Consider the following 14328-nt stretch of genomic DNA (forward strand, 5'->3'; position numbering starts at 1 on the left):
GTTCCCTGACTCATCCATCCCTCCCCCAGGTTCCTCTGTGATAATGGCCTTTCGATGTGACTATTCGCTTTGGATGGTGACATTTCCATACCTAGGCTGGGCATCTTCAACACACTCTCAACGTATTACCAAACAGGCTGCAGAGTAAAATCTGATTTGCCAGATAATACATGGGTTTTAGGGATGTAATCCTAAGGTCAGATATAGCCTATTTGAAAGCTTCCTAATATTTGATACTTGTAGTATGATTTTAATGAGATGCATTATTTGAAACAGGGCACTGAAAACAGATGAACAAGCTTTTGTAGATGATCAAATGCCAATCTTTCCTTCATAAACTTTGTAGATGAGGAAAGGCTATAGACATCACTTTGTAAATGATCCACAAGAAGGTGAATTTCTTAAAAAAACAAAACAATAACAAAATCTTGAAGACTGCCTAGGAGGTGACAAGGATACTTTGGGGGACATGTCGGTTTTGATGAGAAATAAACAGTAGTTAAACATCCTTCCACTGTCTCTTGTCTGTGTACCTGCCCCACAAGAAAATCGTGGCTTGCAGTGAGCCACAGGCACGTGTATAGCTGTTCAGGAATGTTCCGTCATATGGAGGGTAGCAGAGGCTCACAAGGTATATTATTTACCATACACGAAAAATATGAGAGAATTCCCAGCCTAAAGAAATTACATAGGTTGTTAAAAAGGACAGTGCCAAGTGCTGTTAAGGGAATAATGTAGACCCTCCCTGCCAAGACTTACAGAATTGTTTTAAAACTGGATGTAATCCTGAATTTGAAACCACCAGTCACCTTGTAGGTGCAAGAAAAAGTTGGAAGATTTCAAGGCTATGCGGACATTCCCAGAAACAATTCCAAGACATGAAGGCACTTACTGTCATCAATTATAATAGTTGCTTTTCATTTAGCACCGTAATAACATATGGGAGAGACTACAAGTGCCCATCTACATCTTGTCTAGCTCGCCTTCCTGGCTGGTTCATTTGTAGTTAGACAGAAGCCAGTGTATCATTCTCATGCTTTCATTTCTGTTCAGCACTAAACATCTGTTGTGACATGGAGCTACAAGGTGACAGCAGCTTGGATTCCTGGCTGAGGTGAAAGCCAGGACCCGCTGTGGATTAGTTTCTTATACCATAACAGAATACCACAGACTGGGTGACTTAAACAATACAAATGAATTTTCTCCCATTTCTGGAGGCTAAATATCTAAGATCAAGATGTGGGCCAGTTTGATTTCTTTCTCACTGAATTCTTACATGGGTTTTCCTTGGTCTGTGTGTCTGTATCTTAATCTGCTCTTTTATGAGGACACCTGTCATACTGAATATTAGCCTAACCTTAAGACCTCATTTTACCTTAATTACCTCTTTAAAGTTTCTATCTTCAAATACAGTCACATTCTGGGATACTGGGTTTTAAGACGGATATATGAATTTTGGGGGAGATTCAAAATTCAGCCCATTATACCCTGCCAACTAAATTCAGAATTTATGTACAAAAAAGTAAACTTGTGTTGAGTCATGTAAAAATTAAGGATTTTTTGTTGTTGTTCCAAGAGCTTACTGTTACTTTATCTGCCTCCTGGACTGCTCCTCATCCTTTTCTTAGACTTATTTCAATACTTTCCTTACAAATAAATACTGCATATATGGTTGTTGCAAAAACTTAAAAAAAGAGGTAGAAATCACAATTCTCCCTTTTGGAAAGTTCCTCCAAAATTCAGCCCCCTACTCAGAAGTTTCCACAATTAACCGTGTGGTGTTTAAATTTAAAAGCTGATTTAGAATTTTGAGAAGATCGATGTGGTTTTTAAAGTAAAATTTATACATATATGAGCTTACATATGTGTTTATAACTACACATGGGTAATAATATACATATAGGTCTGCCACTTCCCTTTCCACTATTATAGATTCAATTGCATCCCCACTAAAATCTTATGTTGAAATTAACATGTGGCATTATTTGGAGACGGGATTATCTCAGAGGCAAAGAAGTTAAAATGTGGTTATTAAAGAAGAGCTGGTACTATTCTTACGTAAACATCCTTTGTTTATTAATAAACATACTTTATTCACATTTATTTCCTTGTCACGAAAATCTATTTTCTGTCCCAAGATACCCTGAGGATACTCCATTACACTTGTTCATCATGTCTCTTTAAATGCCCTTTGGCTGTGCCAGTTCACTGAGACTTCTCGTGATTTTGAAAACATTGACAGTTTGGAGGTGTATGGTCAGGTATTTTGTAAAATAGCCTTTGATTGGGAATTAAGTGATTATTTTTTATGATTTGATATAGGTTACATTTTCTCAGAAGATGAACAGAGAAGTGAAGTGCCATTCTTATCATATCATACCGACGGCACATAATACCAACACAATTTGTCACTGATGATGTTACTTTGATCACCATGGTGACGTCAGTTTTCTTCAGGGTAAAGTCACATTATTTTTTTCCCTGTGTCATACTGTCATCTTGGGAAGGATAGGAAGACCCAGGACCAGCCAGTAGTCAGATGAGGCCTCTGATGGAAAACTGCAGAAACCTCCTGCCCACAAAGAAGAGGATCCACAGAAACCAGCTCCCCACCTGTTGTCATCCCTGGGAGGCCCAGGGGCATGTTGACCAACAGTGCTGTCCCCTGACATCTTAGGGTGTAGAAAGAGGAGAAGGCTGTGCTTAGGTGAGTCTCACTTCAGATCATGAGAGCGGAAGATCAGGAGGTGGGCCTTCTGGGCACCCCCGGGCTGATACAGAGGACGGACTGGTGAGCTACCCCACCACGGACACAGGAGGACCCCCAAAAACCAGCCCGTTTTCACTCCTAGGAGGCCTTGGGCAGGGCCATTAGGGAGAGATGCTAGCGTGCTCCAGTCCCTCTTGGGGAGGATTCATGGAAATGGGAAACTTGATCTGAAAAATAGTCTCTGGAAAGAAGAGGGAGGGAGTGGAGGCCGTGTCAGGAATAGTAGGTTGAGGAAGACTGAGGGTCCTTCCCACGCCATTTCAGACAGAGGGCAGTGGAGCCCTACCTGGAGTCTGGGAGGCCATACCCCACTGTGGATGGATGTGATTCTACCTCTCTTGCACCTTGCAGGTCTCAAGGATGGGAGGGGCTTATTCGGAGGTGAAAGACTCAGACGCACAGAGGCAGGGAGCCTAGGCAATTTCAGGAGTCCAGGCACAGCCTCTCAGGAAGGCAGGAAGGGATCACCCATGACTGGTAGTGCCCCCTGTCCTGTTCCTGTGCCTGCTGCCAACTCTGGAGGAGCCCATCAGGGTCCCCAGATTTACAACTTTCTGACTTCCATTTTGGGAGTCAGCCAGAGGGGAGATTTTCTCTGAGGAGGGCAGCTTCAGTTAAACAGAGGGAGTAGCCCCAGGGCTGGCCACTCAACAAGAAGAGAACTCTGTCGAAGGACAGTGACCTCCGAATACGGGGGGAGGTGCAGGCTGCACCCTGCCACTCCCTGCTATCAGCCCTGGAAAAAGGTGGGGTGTGAGTGTCAAGGACTCGGGAGGTGGGAGGGAAGAAGTCAGCAGGGCTTAGGGAGTGAGCAGAAAGGTTTGGAGCACATCTTGGAGGTAGGAAGGAAGGGATGGAAAGGAGGCTGACAAGTGCGAGGGGGCTTCCTCCTCTGAAAGGAGGCCCTGCCCCACGCTATCCGGGTTGTCAGCCCTGATCAACCCTGGCAGGGTTCCCGGATGTGCTTTGCTGGATGTGCTTTCCCGGCGGCCATCTTGGGAGTCTGAAAGACCTGAGGTATTTTGTGACGAGGATCGTCTCAGATCAGCGGAGGGAAGAGACTTAGACCTATCCAGTCTTCAAGGTGAGGGCCCCGAGGGAGAAGTGAGGGACCCAACACCACAAAGGGAAGCAGCCCTGGCCTGCCCTATCCCTGCGGTGGCACTTGTAGGTCACGGAAACGAAGATGGTAGCCGAGAGCTGAGGGACGCGTCCTCACGGCAGAAGAAGGGAGGAGATGCCGGCCCTCTAGGGAATAAATAGGAAGGCATTGAGGAGGACCGGGGGAACCCCCACCTCAGAGGACAGATTCCCGGAGATTCCCACCATGCTCCTCAAATCAGCCCCCATAGAGCTCCCCAGGCGGCTGAGGCTGAGCGGCCGCCCTCTCATTGCTGGGTGAGGGGTGTAGGGGAGGGGAAGGGGGAGGCCTTGTTCTGGGGTTCCCATGGCAAGTCAGCACGGGAAGCTGCCTCCAGTTGGCAGAGGGAAGATTCCCAGGCCCTGCTAGGAACAAGAGTGAGGACTGAGGGGTCACATGTCGTCAGAACAGACGTGAGGCCACAGGGACCGCCCCCGTGGTAGAGTGCTGGGAAGTGGCTGCCACCTCACTACCTCCCACTGCTGTCAGGGATGTGGAGTTTGCCTGAGGTTTTTCCTCAGGCTAGCAGAGTGGTGGGGGCCTGGCCCTGTCTGAGAAAATGTGACAATGCTAATTGAATTCTGAGGGGGCCACGAACCTCAGAATTGTGGGAGTCTGGGAGTCTGGCCAGCCCCAGCTGCCGTCTTAGCTGGAGGGGCTCCCTCCCTTCCTCTTGCAGGTGCTCCAGGAAGCAGGAGTTGAAGACCTGGGTGTGAGGGACACATACATCCTAAAAGTACCACAGCAGAGGAGGCCCAGGTAGTGCCAGGAGTCAAGGTGAGTGCACGGCCTGACTGTGTACCAAGGGCCCTACCCCCAGAAACAGGGCAGACCTGGCAGCACCCGGCCTGTAGCCACCCACTGTCATTCCTGGTGCCTCAGGCTCTGCCTGCCAGCTGTGCCCTGAGGTGCTTTCTCATGTCCTCCTACAGGTTCCCAGGAGACAAACCCCCTAGGAAGACAGGCGACCTGTGAGGCCCTAGAGCACCACCTTAAGAGAAGAAGAGCTGTAAGCCGGCCTTTGTCAGAGCCATCATGGGTGAGTTTCTCAGCTTAGGCCACTGGCACTGTCTCTCTGTCCCTCAGTCCTGTGGGATCCCATCATACCCATTCGTGTTCACACGTTTACCTGCTGCTCCTGAACAATATTCATCATGCCTCTCTTTCTAAACCTTCCATGCCCCAGCTTTGAGCAAGGCTTCCAGAAGGCAATTTTCATACTGGAGTTGGTAGATGCAGAGGATCCCCCAGATGAGGAAGAGGAGGAAGCTTCCTCCATTTTCTCTTCCTCTTTCCACTTTTTATTCCCCTCCTCCTCTTCCTGTTCTTCTTTCTCATCCTCATCCTCTTCTCTGATTCTGTGTTCTCCAGGGGACAAGGAGATGCCTGCTGCTGCGATGCCAAGTCTTCTCCAGACTTCTGCTGAGAGTCCTCAGAATCATTCTGAGGGGGAGGACTCCCAGTCTCCTCTCCAGAGTCCTCAGAGTCGTCCTGAAGGGGAGGACTCCCCAGATCATCTCCAGAGACCTCCTGAGGGGAAGGACTCCCAGTCTCCTCTCCAGATTCCTCAGAGTTCTCCTGAGGGCGACGACATCCAGTCTCCTCTCCAGAATCCTCAGAGTCCTCCTGAGTGGGAGGACTCCCTGTCTCCTCACTACTTTCCTCAGAGCCCTCCTGAGGGGGAGGACTCCCTGTCTCCTCACTACTTTCCTCAGAGTCCTTCTCAGGGGGAGGACTCCGTGTCTCCTCACTACTTTCCTCAGAGCCCTCCTGAGTGGGAGGATTCCCTGTCTCCTCACTACTTTCCTCAGAGCCCTCCTCAGGGGGAAGACTCCCTGTCTCCTCACTACTTTCCTCTGAGTCCTCCTCTGGGGGAGGACTCCCTGTCTCCTCACTACTTTTCTCAGAGCCCTCCTGAGTGGGAGGACTCCATGTCTCCTCACTACTTTCCTCTGAGCCCTCCTGAGGTGGAGGACTCCATGTCTCCTCACTACTTTCCTCAGAGCCCTCCTGAGGGGGAGGACTCCATGTCTCCTCACTACTTTCCTCAGAGTCCTCCTGAGTGGGAGGACTTCCTCGCTCCTCTCCAGATTCATCTATGTCCTCCTCAGGGGGAGGACTTCCAGTCTTTTCTCCAGAGTCCTGTGAGTTTCTGCTCCTCCTCCACTTCATTGAGTGTTCCCCAGAGTTTCCCTGAGAGTCCTGAGAGTCCTCCTGACGGGCCTGCTCTGTCTTCTCTCCAGAGACCTGTTGGCTCCTTCTGCTCCTACACTTTAGCAAGTCTTCTCCAAAGTTCCCATGAGAATCCTCAGAGTCCTCCTGAGGGGCCTGCCCCGTCTCCTCTCCAGAGTCCTGTGAGCTCCTTCCCCTCCTCCACTTCATCGAGTCTTTCCCAGAGTTCTCCTGTGAGCTCCTTCCCCTCCTACACTTCATCGAGTCTTTCCCAGAGCTCTCCTGTGAGCTCCTTCCCCTCTTCCACTACATCGAGTCTCTCCCAGAGTTCCCCTGAGAGTCCTCAGAGTTCTCTCCAGAGTCCTGTGAGCTCCTTCTTCTCCTCTTCTTCATTGAGCCCATTCAGTGAAGAGTCCAGCAGCCCAGTAGATGAAGATACAAGTACCTCAGACACCTTGCTAGAGAGTGATTCCTTGACAGACAGTGAGTCCTTGATAGAGAGCGAGCCCTTGTTCACTTATACACTGGATGAAAAGGTGGACGAGTTGGTGCGGTTTCTTCTCCTCAAATATCAAGCGAAGCAGCCTATCACAAAGGCAGAGATGCTGACGAATGTCATCAGCAGGTACACGGGCTACTTTCCTGTGATCTTCAGGAAAGCCCATGAGCTCATAGAGATTCTTTTTGGCATTTCCCTGAGAGAAGTGGACCCTGACGACTCCTATGTCTTTGTAAACACATTAGACCTCACCTCTGAGGGGAGTCTGAGTGATGAGCAGGGCATGCCCCAGAACCCCCTCCTGATTCTTATTCTGAGTATCATCTTCATGAAGGGCACCTGTGCCTCTGAGGAGGTCATCTGGGATGTGCTGAGTGGAATAGGGGTGCGTGCTGGGAGGGAGCACTTTGTCTTTGGGGAGCCCAGGGAGCTCCTCACTAAAGTTTGGGTGCAGGAACATTACCTAGAGTACCAGGAGGTGCCCAACACTTCTCCTCCATGTTACGAATTCCTGTGGGGTCCAAGAGCTCATTCAGAAATCATTAAGAGGAAAGTATTAGAGTTTTTGGCCATGCTAAACAATACTGTCCCTGTTACCTTTCCATCCTCGTACAAGGATGCTTTGAAAGATGTGGAAGAGAGAGCGCAGGCCATAATTGACACCACAGATGATTCTACTGCCACAGAAAGTGCAAGCTCCAGCGTCATGTCCCCCAGCTTCTCTTCTGAGTGAAGTCTAGGGCAGATTCTTCCCTCTGAGTTTGAAGAGGGCAGTCGAGTTTCTACGTGGTGGAGGGCTCGGTTGAGGCTGGAGAGAACACAGTGCTATTTGCATCATTTCTGTTCCATATGGGTAGTTAAGGGGTTCAACTGTTTACTTTTGGGTATTTTTCAAATGTTTTTCCTGTTAATAGCAGGTTTAAATAGCTTCAGAATCCTAGTTTATGAACATTAGTCACACATGTATTGCTGTTTATCTGGTTTAAGAGTAACAGTTTGATATTTTGTAAAAACAAAAACACACCCAAACACACCACATTGGGAAAACCTTCTGCCTCATTTTGTAATGTGTCACAGGTTAATGTGGTATTGCTGTAGGAATTTTCTTGAAACTGTGAAGGAACTCTGCAGTTAAATAGTGGAACAAAGTAAAGGATTGTTAGTATTTGCATTTCCTCAGGTCCTTTAGTCTGTTGTTCTTGAAAACTAAAGATACATACCTGGTTTGCTTGGCTTATGTAAGAAAGTAGCAGAAAGTAAATTGTAATAAATAAAAGTGTCAGTGACTCATTTATGTGATGAACATTATATCAGCATTTGCTCATAGAAATTACTGTTAGTAGTGAAGTTACTATTAAAAGCAAGACTCATCCCTAACCCTAAAATGGTAGAGTGTATGTCCAGAAGCCATATCAGGAATGTGGTAAGATTTTCTCTACAATCTAAAGAATAAGTTTAAAAAGGAGTGGGGAGGTGAGACTCCAGATGGAGCCTTTGATTAAAAAGGCCCTGAGCTAAGGCAGTTTTGGACTTTGGGCAACTGCAGGTGCTTCTGTGGGAGCTGATTGTTATGAAGCTGGGTGGCAGCAGGGCCCAGACTCTCAGAAGGTGAGAGAAAAGCCTGGAAAGGAAAACCACTTGAGCAGTTCCCTCTAGGTGAAGGATGAAGCGGAGAGGAGTCTCCACATGGGGAAGTAATGGAAGGTGTTCTGTGGCTCTGTAACTGGTGAGCTTGAACACAGTGCAAGGACTAGGTGATTGATACCCATCATCTGCAAGTTTTCCTGAGAAATGTGGTGATAATTCCTTGATGTGGTGCTCAGAAGCCTCTAGGCTGGCACTCATTTGCCAGGCCTGGGAGAGCCCAAGCCCATTCCAGTGACAGGACTTTTAGTTGGGTTCTTTTGAATGTAATGTGGACAAGTCTAAGCAAGGTCTTGTGGAGCTTAAATAAAACTAGTGGTTTGGATAGATGATCAGTGGGGAAAGTGAAAAGGAGTTGGTCCTTAACATAAAATCTACAATCTTTGAGTTGCATTCAGTTGTGGAAGCCTCTCCTTTCTTGAATGATACAATATATCCTTTTAGAAAGAAAATGTCCTGAGGTATATTTATGAAGCCAAACTTTTGCTTCAGTTCATATTCCTTGACATATTCAGCTAGGTGTTCTATGAGACGTTTTGGATAACGAAAACAAGAGCTGAACTTTTCTCAAAAGACAGTGGTAGACTTTGGGGTTATAATCATATTGATGACAACTGCCATTTATTAAAATTCCAAGGTATGCCAAGCTGTGTGCCAGGTGTTTTGCTCACAGTACACACATTCCAGCCACTCTACAGAACAGGGATTATCAAACCCATTTTACAGACGAAGAAGCTGAGGTTTGTAGTTCATAACAAATTCCCCAAGATCACATGATGATCACATGATTAGAAAGTGACTGGGCTGGGACTTGAGTTCTGAATTCATCTAGACCCACGCTGTCCCCACTCCTCTCAGCCTGAGCATAGCCTTCTTCCTGTAAAGTCACTTCTCTTCACACTTCCTGATGTCTTTCAGGCAACATACAGAAGAAACCTGTGACAAAGCATTTAGATGGGCCTAGAGAAGAAAGGTGACAATGAGAATCAATACCTTTCAGGGATCGTTTTGGGCTTTCTTTACCTAAATTCTTTCTTTACCTAAATTCTTCCTGTTATGAGCCCTAGGTTTCTAGAGAGCTGACTGTCTGGGTGCCAGTACTTCTGTCTAGCCCCAGGGCTTTCCCACCTAACAGCGCCCTCCATTTGATCTCCCCTGGGCGCTCTCCTGTGCAACTCTGGAACCTGGCCTGCTGAGTGACTTCTCACTGTGGTCTCGCACTCTGAAGCCTGTGCCCAGCCCTCAGTGCAAGAGCCCAGAGACATCTGCCCTTCCCCTGACATAGACCACTGTTTGTCCCTGGAGAAGTTCCCTGACTGATCCATCCCTCCCGCTGGCTCCTCTGTGATAACGACTCTCGATGTGAATATCCACTTTGGATAGTGACATTTCCAAACCTACGCTGGGCATCTTCAACACACTCTCCACATATTTCCAAATAGGCCGCAAAGTAAAATCTGATTTGTCACATAACATATGGGTTTTAGGGATATAATCGTAAGGTCAGATACAGCCTATTTGAAATCTTCCTAATATTTGATACTTGTAATATGATTTTAATGAGATGCATTATTTGAAACAAGGCACTGAACACAAACAGAGATGAATAAGTTTGTGTAGATGATCAAATGCCAATCTTTCTTTCATAAACTTTGTGAGGAAAGGCTATAGACATCGCTTTCTAAATGATCTACAGGAAGGTGAATTTCTAAAAAAAACAGTAACAAAATCTTGAAGACTGCCTAGGAGGTGACAAGGGTATTTTGGGGGACATGCCATCTCTGATGAGAAATAATAATTAAACATCCTTCTACTGTCTCTTGTCTGTGTACCTGCCCCACAGGAAAATCGTGGCTTTCAGTGAGCCACAGGCACGTGTATAGCTGTTCAGGAATGTTCTGTCATATGGAGGGTAGCAGAGACTCACGGGGTAGGTTATTTTACACACACCAAAAATATGAGAGAATTCTCAGCCTAAAGAAATTATATAGGTTATTAAAAAGGACAGTGCCAAGTGCTGTGGAGGGAATAATGTAGACCCTCCCTGCCAAGACTTACAGAATTATTTTAAAATTGGGAGTAATCCTGAATTTGAAACCACCAGTCACCTCGTAGGTGCAAGAAAAAGTTGGAAGATTTCAAGGCTATGCGGGCATTCCCAGAAACAATTCCAAGACATGAAGAGAATTACTGTCCTCAAGTATAATAGTTTTCTTTGAGCAGCGTAATAACATATGGGAGAGACTACAAGTGCCCATCTACATCTTGTCTAGCTCGCCTTCCTGGCTGGTTCATTTGTAGTTAGACAGAAGCCAGTGCATCATTCCCATGCTTTCTTTTCTGTTCAGCACTTAACATCTGTTGTGACGTGGAGGGGCAAGGTGAAAGCAGCTTGGATTCTTGGCTGAGGTGAAAGTGAGGGCCCGCTGTGGATTAGTTTATTATGCCATGACAGAATACCACAGACTGGGTGACTTAAACAATAGAATTGTATTTTCTCCCATTTCTGGAGGCTAAATATGTAAGATCAAGATTTGGTCAGTTTGATTTCTGCCCTGGCCTCCCCATGCCTTGCTGATGACCACTTTCTCACTGAATTCTTACATGGATGTTCTTTGGTCTGTGTGTCTGTATCTTAATCTGCTCTTTTATGAGAACACCAGTCATATTGAATATGATCCTAATCATAAGACCTCATTTTACCTTAATTGCCTCTTCAAAGGGTGTGTCTCCAAATACAGTGATATTCTGCAGTACTGGGGGTTGAGACTTGGATATATGAACTTGGAAAGAGGGGCGCAATTCAGCCCATAATACCCTGCCAACTTAAATCGGAATTTATGTGCACAAAAATAAACTCATGTTAAGCTATTTAACTTTCAGGGAATTTTTTCTCTTCCATCAGCTTACTGTTACTTAATGTGACTACTGGAGTGCTCCCCTTCCTTTTCTTAGGGTTTCAGTATTTGACTTAAAAATAAATAGTGCATGTATTTTTGTTGCAAAATATTCTAAAAATACATAGAAGTTGCATTGCTTTCTTTACAAAGTTCCTGCCTGCAAAACTCAGTCTCCTACTCAGAAGTTTCCACCAGTAACAATGTGGCCGTGCAAATTTTAAATATGATTTTCAATTTTGGGCTTTCATAAAGATAGATGTGCTATTTTATATATACACATATATGTACATATACACACACGTGTAATTACATAATGATATACATATAGATCTGCCACTTACCTTTGCCACTATCATAGGTTCAATTTCCTCTTCTGCAAAATTCTGCATTGAAATTAAAATGTGGCATTGATTTCGAGATAGGATTAATTCAGAGGCAATCAAGGTAAAATGAGGTTATTAATGCTGGCCTTATTGGAAGTCAGTATTAAAAGGGGATATTTGGACATAGAGATGTCAGTAGAGAGATGGCAATGTGAGTAGACATGGAAGGAAGACAGCTAGGTACAAGGCAATGAGAGAGGCCTGGAAAGCATCCCGCAATCACAGCTTCATAAGGAATCAAACTTGTGTACACCTTGCTCTTGGGCTACCAGATTCCAAAACTGTGAGACAATGAAATTCTGCTGTTTTGTCATCCAGGTTGTGGTGCTTTGCTATTGCAACCCTAACATACCATGATACTCACTTATTAAAATGTACCCAGTATCTTTCCATGACAGCACATATAGATCTGCCTTACCTTGAGGACTTCTCCAAAGAATGCCAATTTATTTCTGTGCAATAACACTAGCATCCACAATGTTGAGTGAGTCCTGATGTAAACTGTGGCCTTTACTTAATAAATAGGTATCAATACAGATCCATCAGTTGTAACAGACTTGCTATAATAATACAAATTGTAAATAATAGGAGACACTGTGTGTGTGTGTGTGTGTGTGTGTGTGTATGCGTGAGGCAGGGCAGGGAGGGTGGTGTAGATACGTGGGAACTATAATTTTGATGAAGTTTTCTCTCTGTATTTTTGGATTATCAATGCTCTAAAAATAAAGCCTATTAGTTTTTTAAAACATGCAAATAATTTGAACAAACACTTTATCAAAGAGGATATACATACTGGAAAGAGGCATGCAATGTCATTTGTCATTGGGGAGATGCAAACAAAAACCAAAGTAGATTCCAATACACACTTATTACAATGGCTAAAATCCAACAGTCTAACATATCCAATGTAAGAGAGGATATGGAACAACAGGAATTCTCATTCCTTGCTAGTTGTGATGAAAACTGATACAGCTGCACTTTTAAATCAGTATTTTATGCACCTCCTCTTATGACATGGTGAAAGCTAAAAGTATAGGAACTGAAAGAAGAACATAGTTGCCAGGGGCTTTGCAGAAGTGCAGTGACTGACCTCAAATGGGATGCACAGGAGAATTTTAGGTTGATCAAACTGGTCATTACGATACTCGGGTGGTACATATGGGCCTCCATGCATTTGTCGAAATATGTACAACTTCACATAATAGTTACATTTGATGTGTGTTTTTGAAATATTTTTTGAACTTATCTGACATTCAGCGATAGAAGTGCAGGTTTGTTACACAGGTAAACTTGCGTCATGGGGGTTTCTTGTATAGATTATTTCATCACCTATCTATTAAGCCCAGCACCCATTTGTTATTTTTCCTGATCCTCTCCCTCCTCCCACCCTCCAGCCTCCACCCTCTGAAAGGCCCCAGTGTGTGTTGTTCCCCTCTACGTGTCCATGTGTTTTCCTCTCTAGCTCCCACTTATAAGTGAGAACACGTAGTATTTCGTTTTCTGTTACTGTGTTAATTTGCTTAGAATAATGGCCTCTAGCTCTGTCCATGCCATGGATTGGGATTTTTTTTTAAGTAGCAGCGATAAAGAAGACTTTAACCTAGTCTAGGTGAGAGAGAATGTTAACATCATGCACAGCAGTAGTAACGGAGATTGAAAAAGTGGAAGGATTTGGAATGGATTTTAGTGGTTGAAGGAACAAAAGTTGTTGGATTGGATTTGGGATAAGATAAAGGGAGAAATCAAGCACAAAAGTAAAAATTGTGCCCCTTTGATGGTAACAAATATCAAATGAAGCCATACTTTGTTTTTTCAATTTTTTGACAGCCTTCATGTGTATTTTGTAATCACTCTGACACATGCACAAACGTTTCTTATTCCTTGAAATCTGGGAATGCCGTCCCCTCCTTCAACCTGGTGCCCCACAATTCTACATTCATGGCACCTATGGTAAACCTCCACTGGCAGTGGCAGCATGTTCAGTGAAGGCTGAATCTAAGTGAGAAATAGGAACTGAAGGTGAGTCATTTGGGGCATGTTTGGAGAAGGGTTGTGTTTACTCCTTTAAAAGGCCCCTGACACTCCCCACTGATTCAATTCCAAGAACATTAGTCCCTCTCTCTTCTGGAATGGACACTTATTTCCAATACCATGAGGTAAAAGGATAGGCTGCCATTTTCTTTTTACCATCCATAAGAAATGCTCCCTTCTTGGGACCTCAGAAGAAAAGCTCCATGAGGATAATTCCCAATGACATGTGGGCCAGAGCTGGAATTTACCCACCAGCTGCCTCCCGGTCTGGGAGAAGAGCTTTCTTGTCTGTGGGTTTCCACCTTGAGCTCTGAGGTTTGATGATCCACCAATCCTGGCTATGAGCAGAGGCCAACTGCCCCTGCGACACGGAGACAAAGCTAAGGAAGGAAGTCAGCTCATAAACAGCTGAGTTGATCCTGACCATAGTGGGTGGAGAAAACCCCAATTCTCGGGGTAATCTCTGGCAAAGCCACAAATCAACCTTTTTTGAAATCTCAGGGCTCATGAGTCCTTCTGAGGGTCCTGTCAGGAATAAGAGCAGCTGAAAAGAAGTATGTGGATCTCTTATCCATGTGGAGAGGGAGATAGCCCTCTACTCGTATCATATGAGCAACCTGACATTGCCACTAAGTTAGTAAAGTGTTTGTGGATCTGGTCAGGGTGTCTGTCATCAACACAACAGCCCTCTGTCAGGACTTTCTGGAATAGAACTGTTCTGGCCATATTTCTTGAATCACCAGAGTTCCAGAGGTCAGCAGGAGGATGGCTCAAGTAAGAGGGGGATA

The 14328-nt window shown here is 45.2% G+C and overlaps 1 protein-coding gene across 1 annotated transcript; it reads left to right on the forward strand.

Annotated features, from left to right (window-relative positions):
• The first annotated feature begins 3745 nt into the window (after positions 1-3745).
• Positions 3746-7874, forward strand: LOC129024704 (melanoma-associated antigen C1-like). The gene is made up of 4 exons (XM_054471883.1): positions 3746-3854; positions 4591-4688; positions 4844-4950; positions 5283-7874. The coding sequence occupies exons 3-4, from the start codon at positions 4947-4949 to the stop codon at positions 7313-7315; spliced, it is 2037 nt and encodes a 678-aa protein (XP_054327858.1). The 5' UTR covers positions 3746-3854; positions 4591-4688; positions 4844-4946; the 3' UTR covers positions 7316-7874.
• Positions 7875-14328: the final 6454 nt, after the last annotated feature.

The sequence above is a fragment of the Pongo pygmaeus genome, chromosome X (assembly GCF_028885625.2).
Source record: "Pongo pygmaeus isolate AG05252 chromosome X, NHGRI_mPonPyg2-v2.0_pri, whole genome shotgun sequence".
Classification (NCBI taxonomy): domain Eukaryota; kingdom Metazoa; phylum Chordata; class Mammalia; order Primates; family Hominidae; genus Pongo; species Pongo pygmaeus.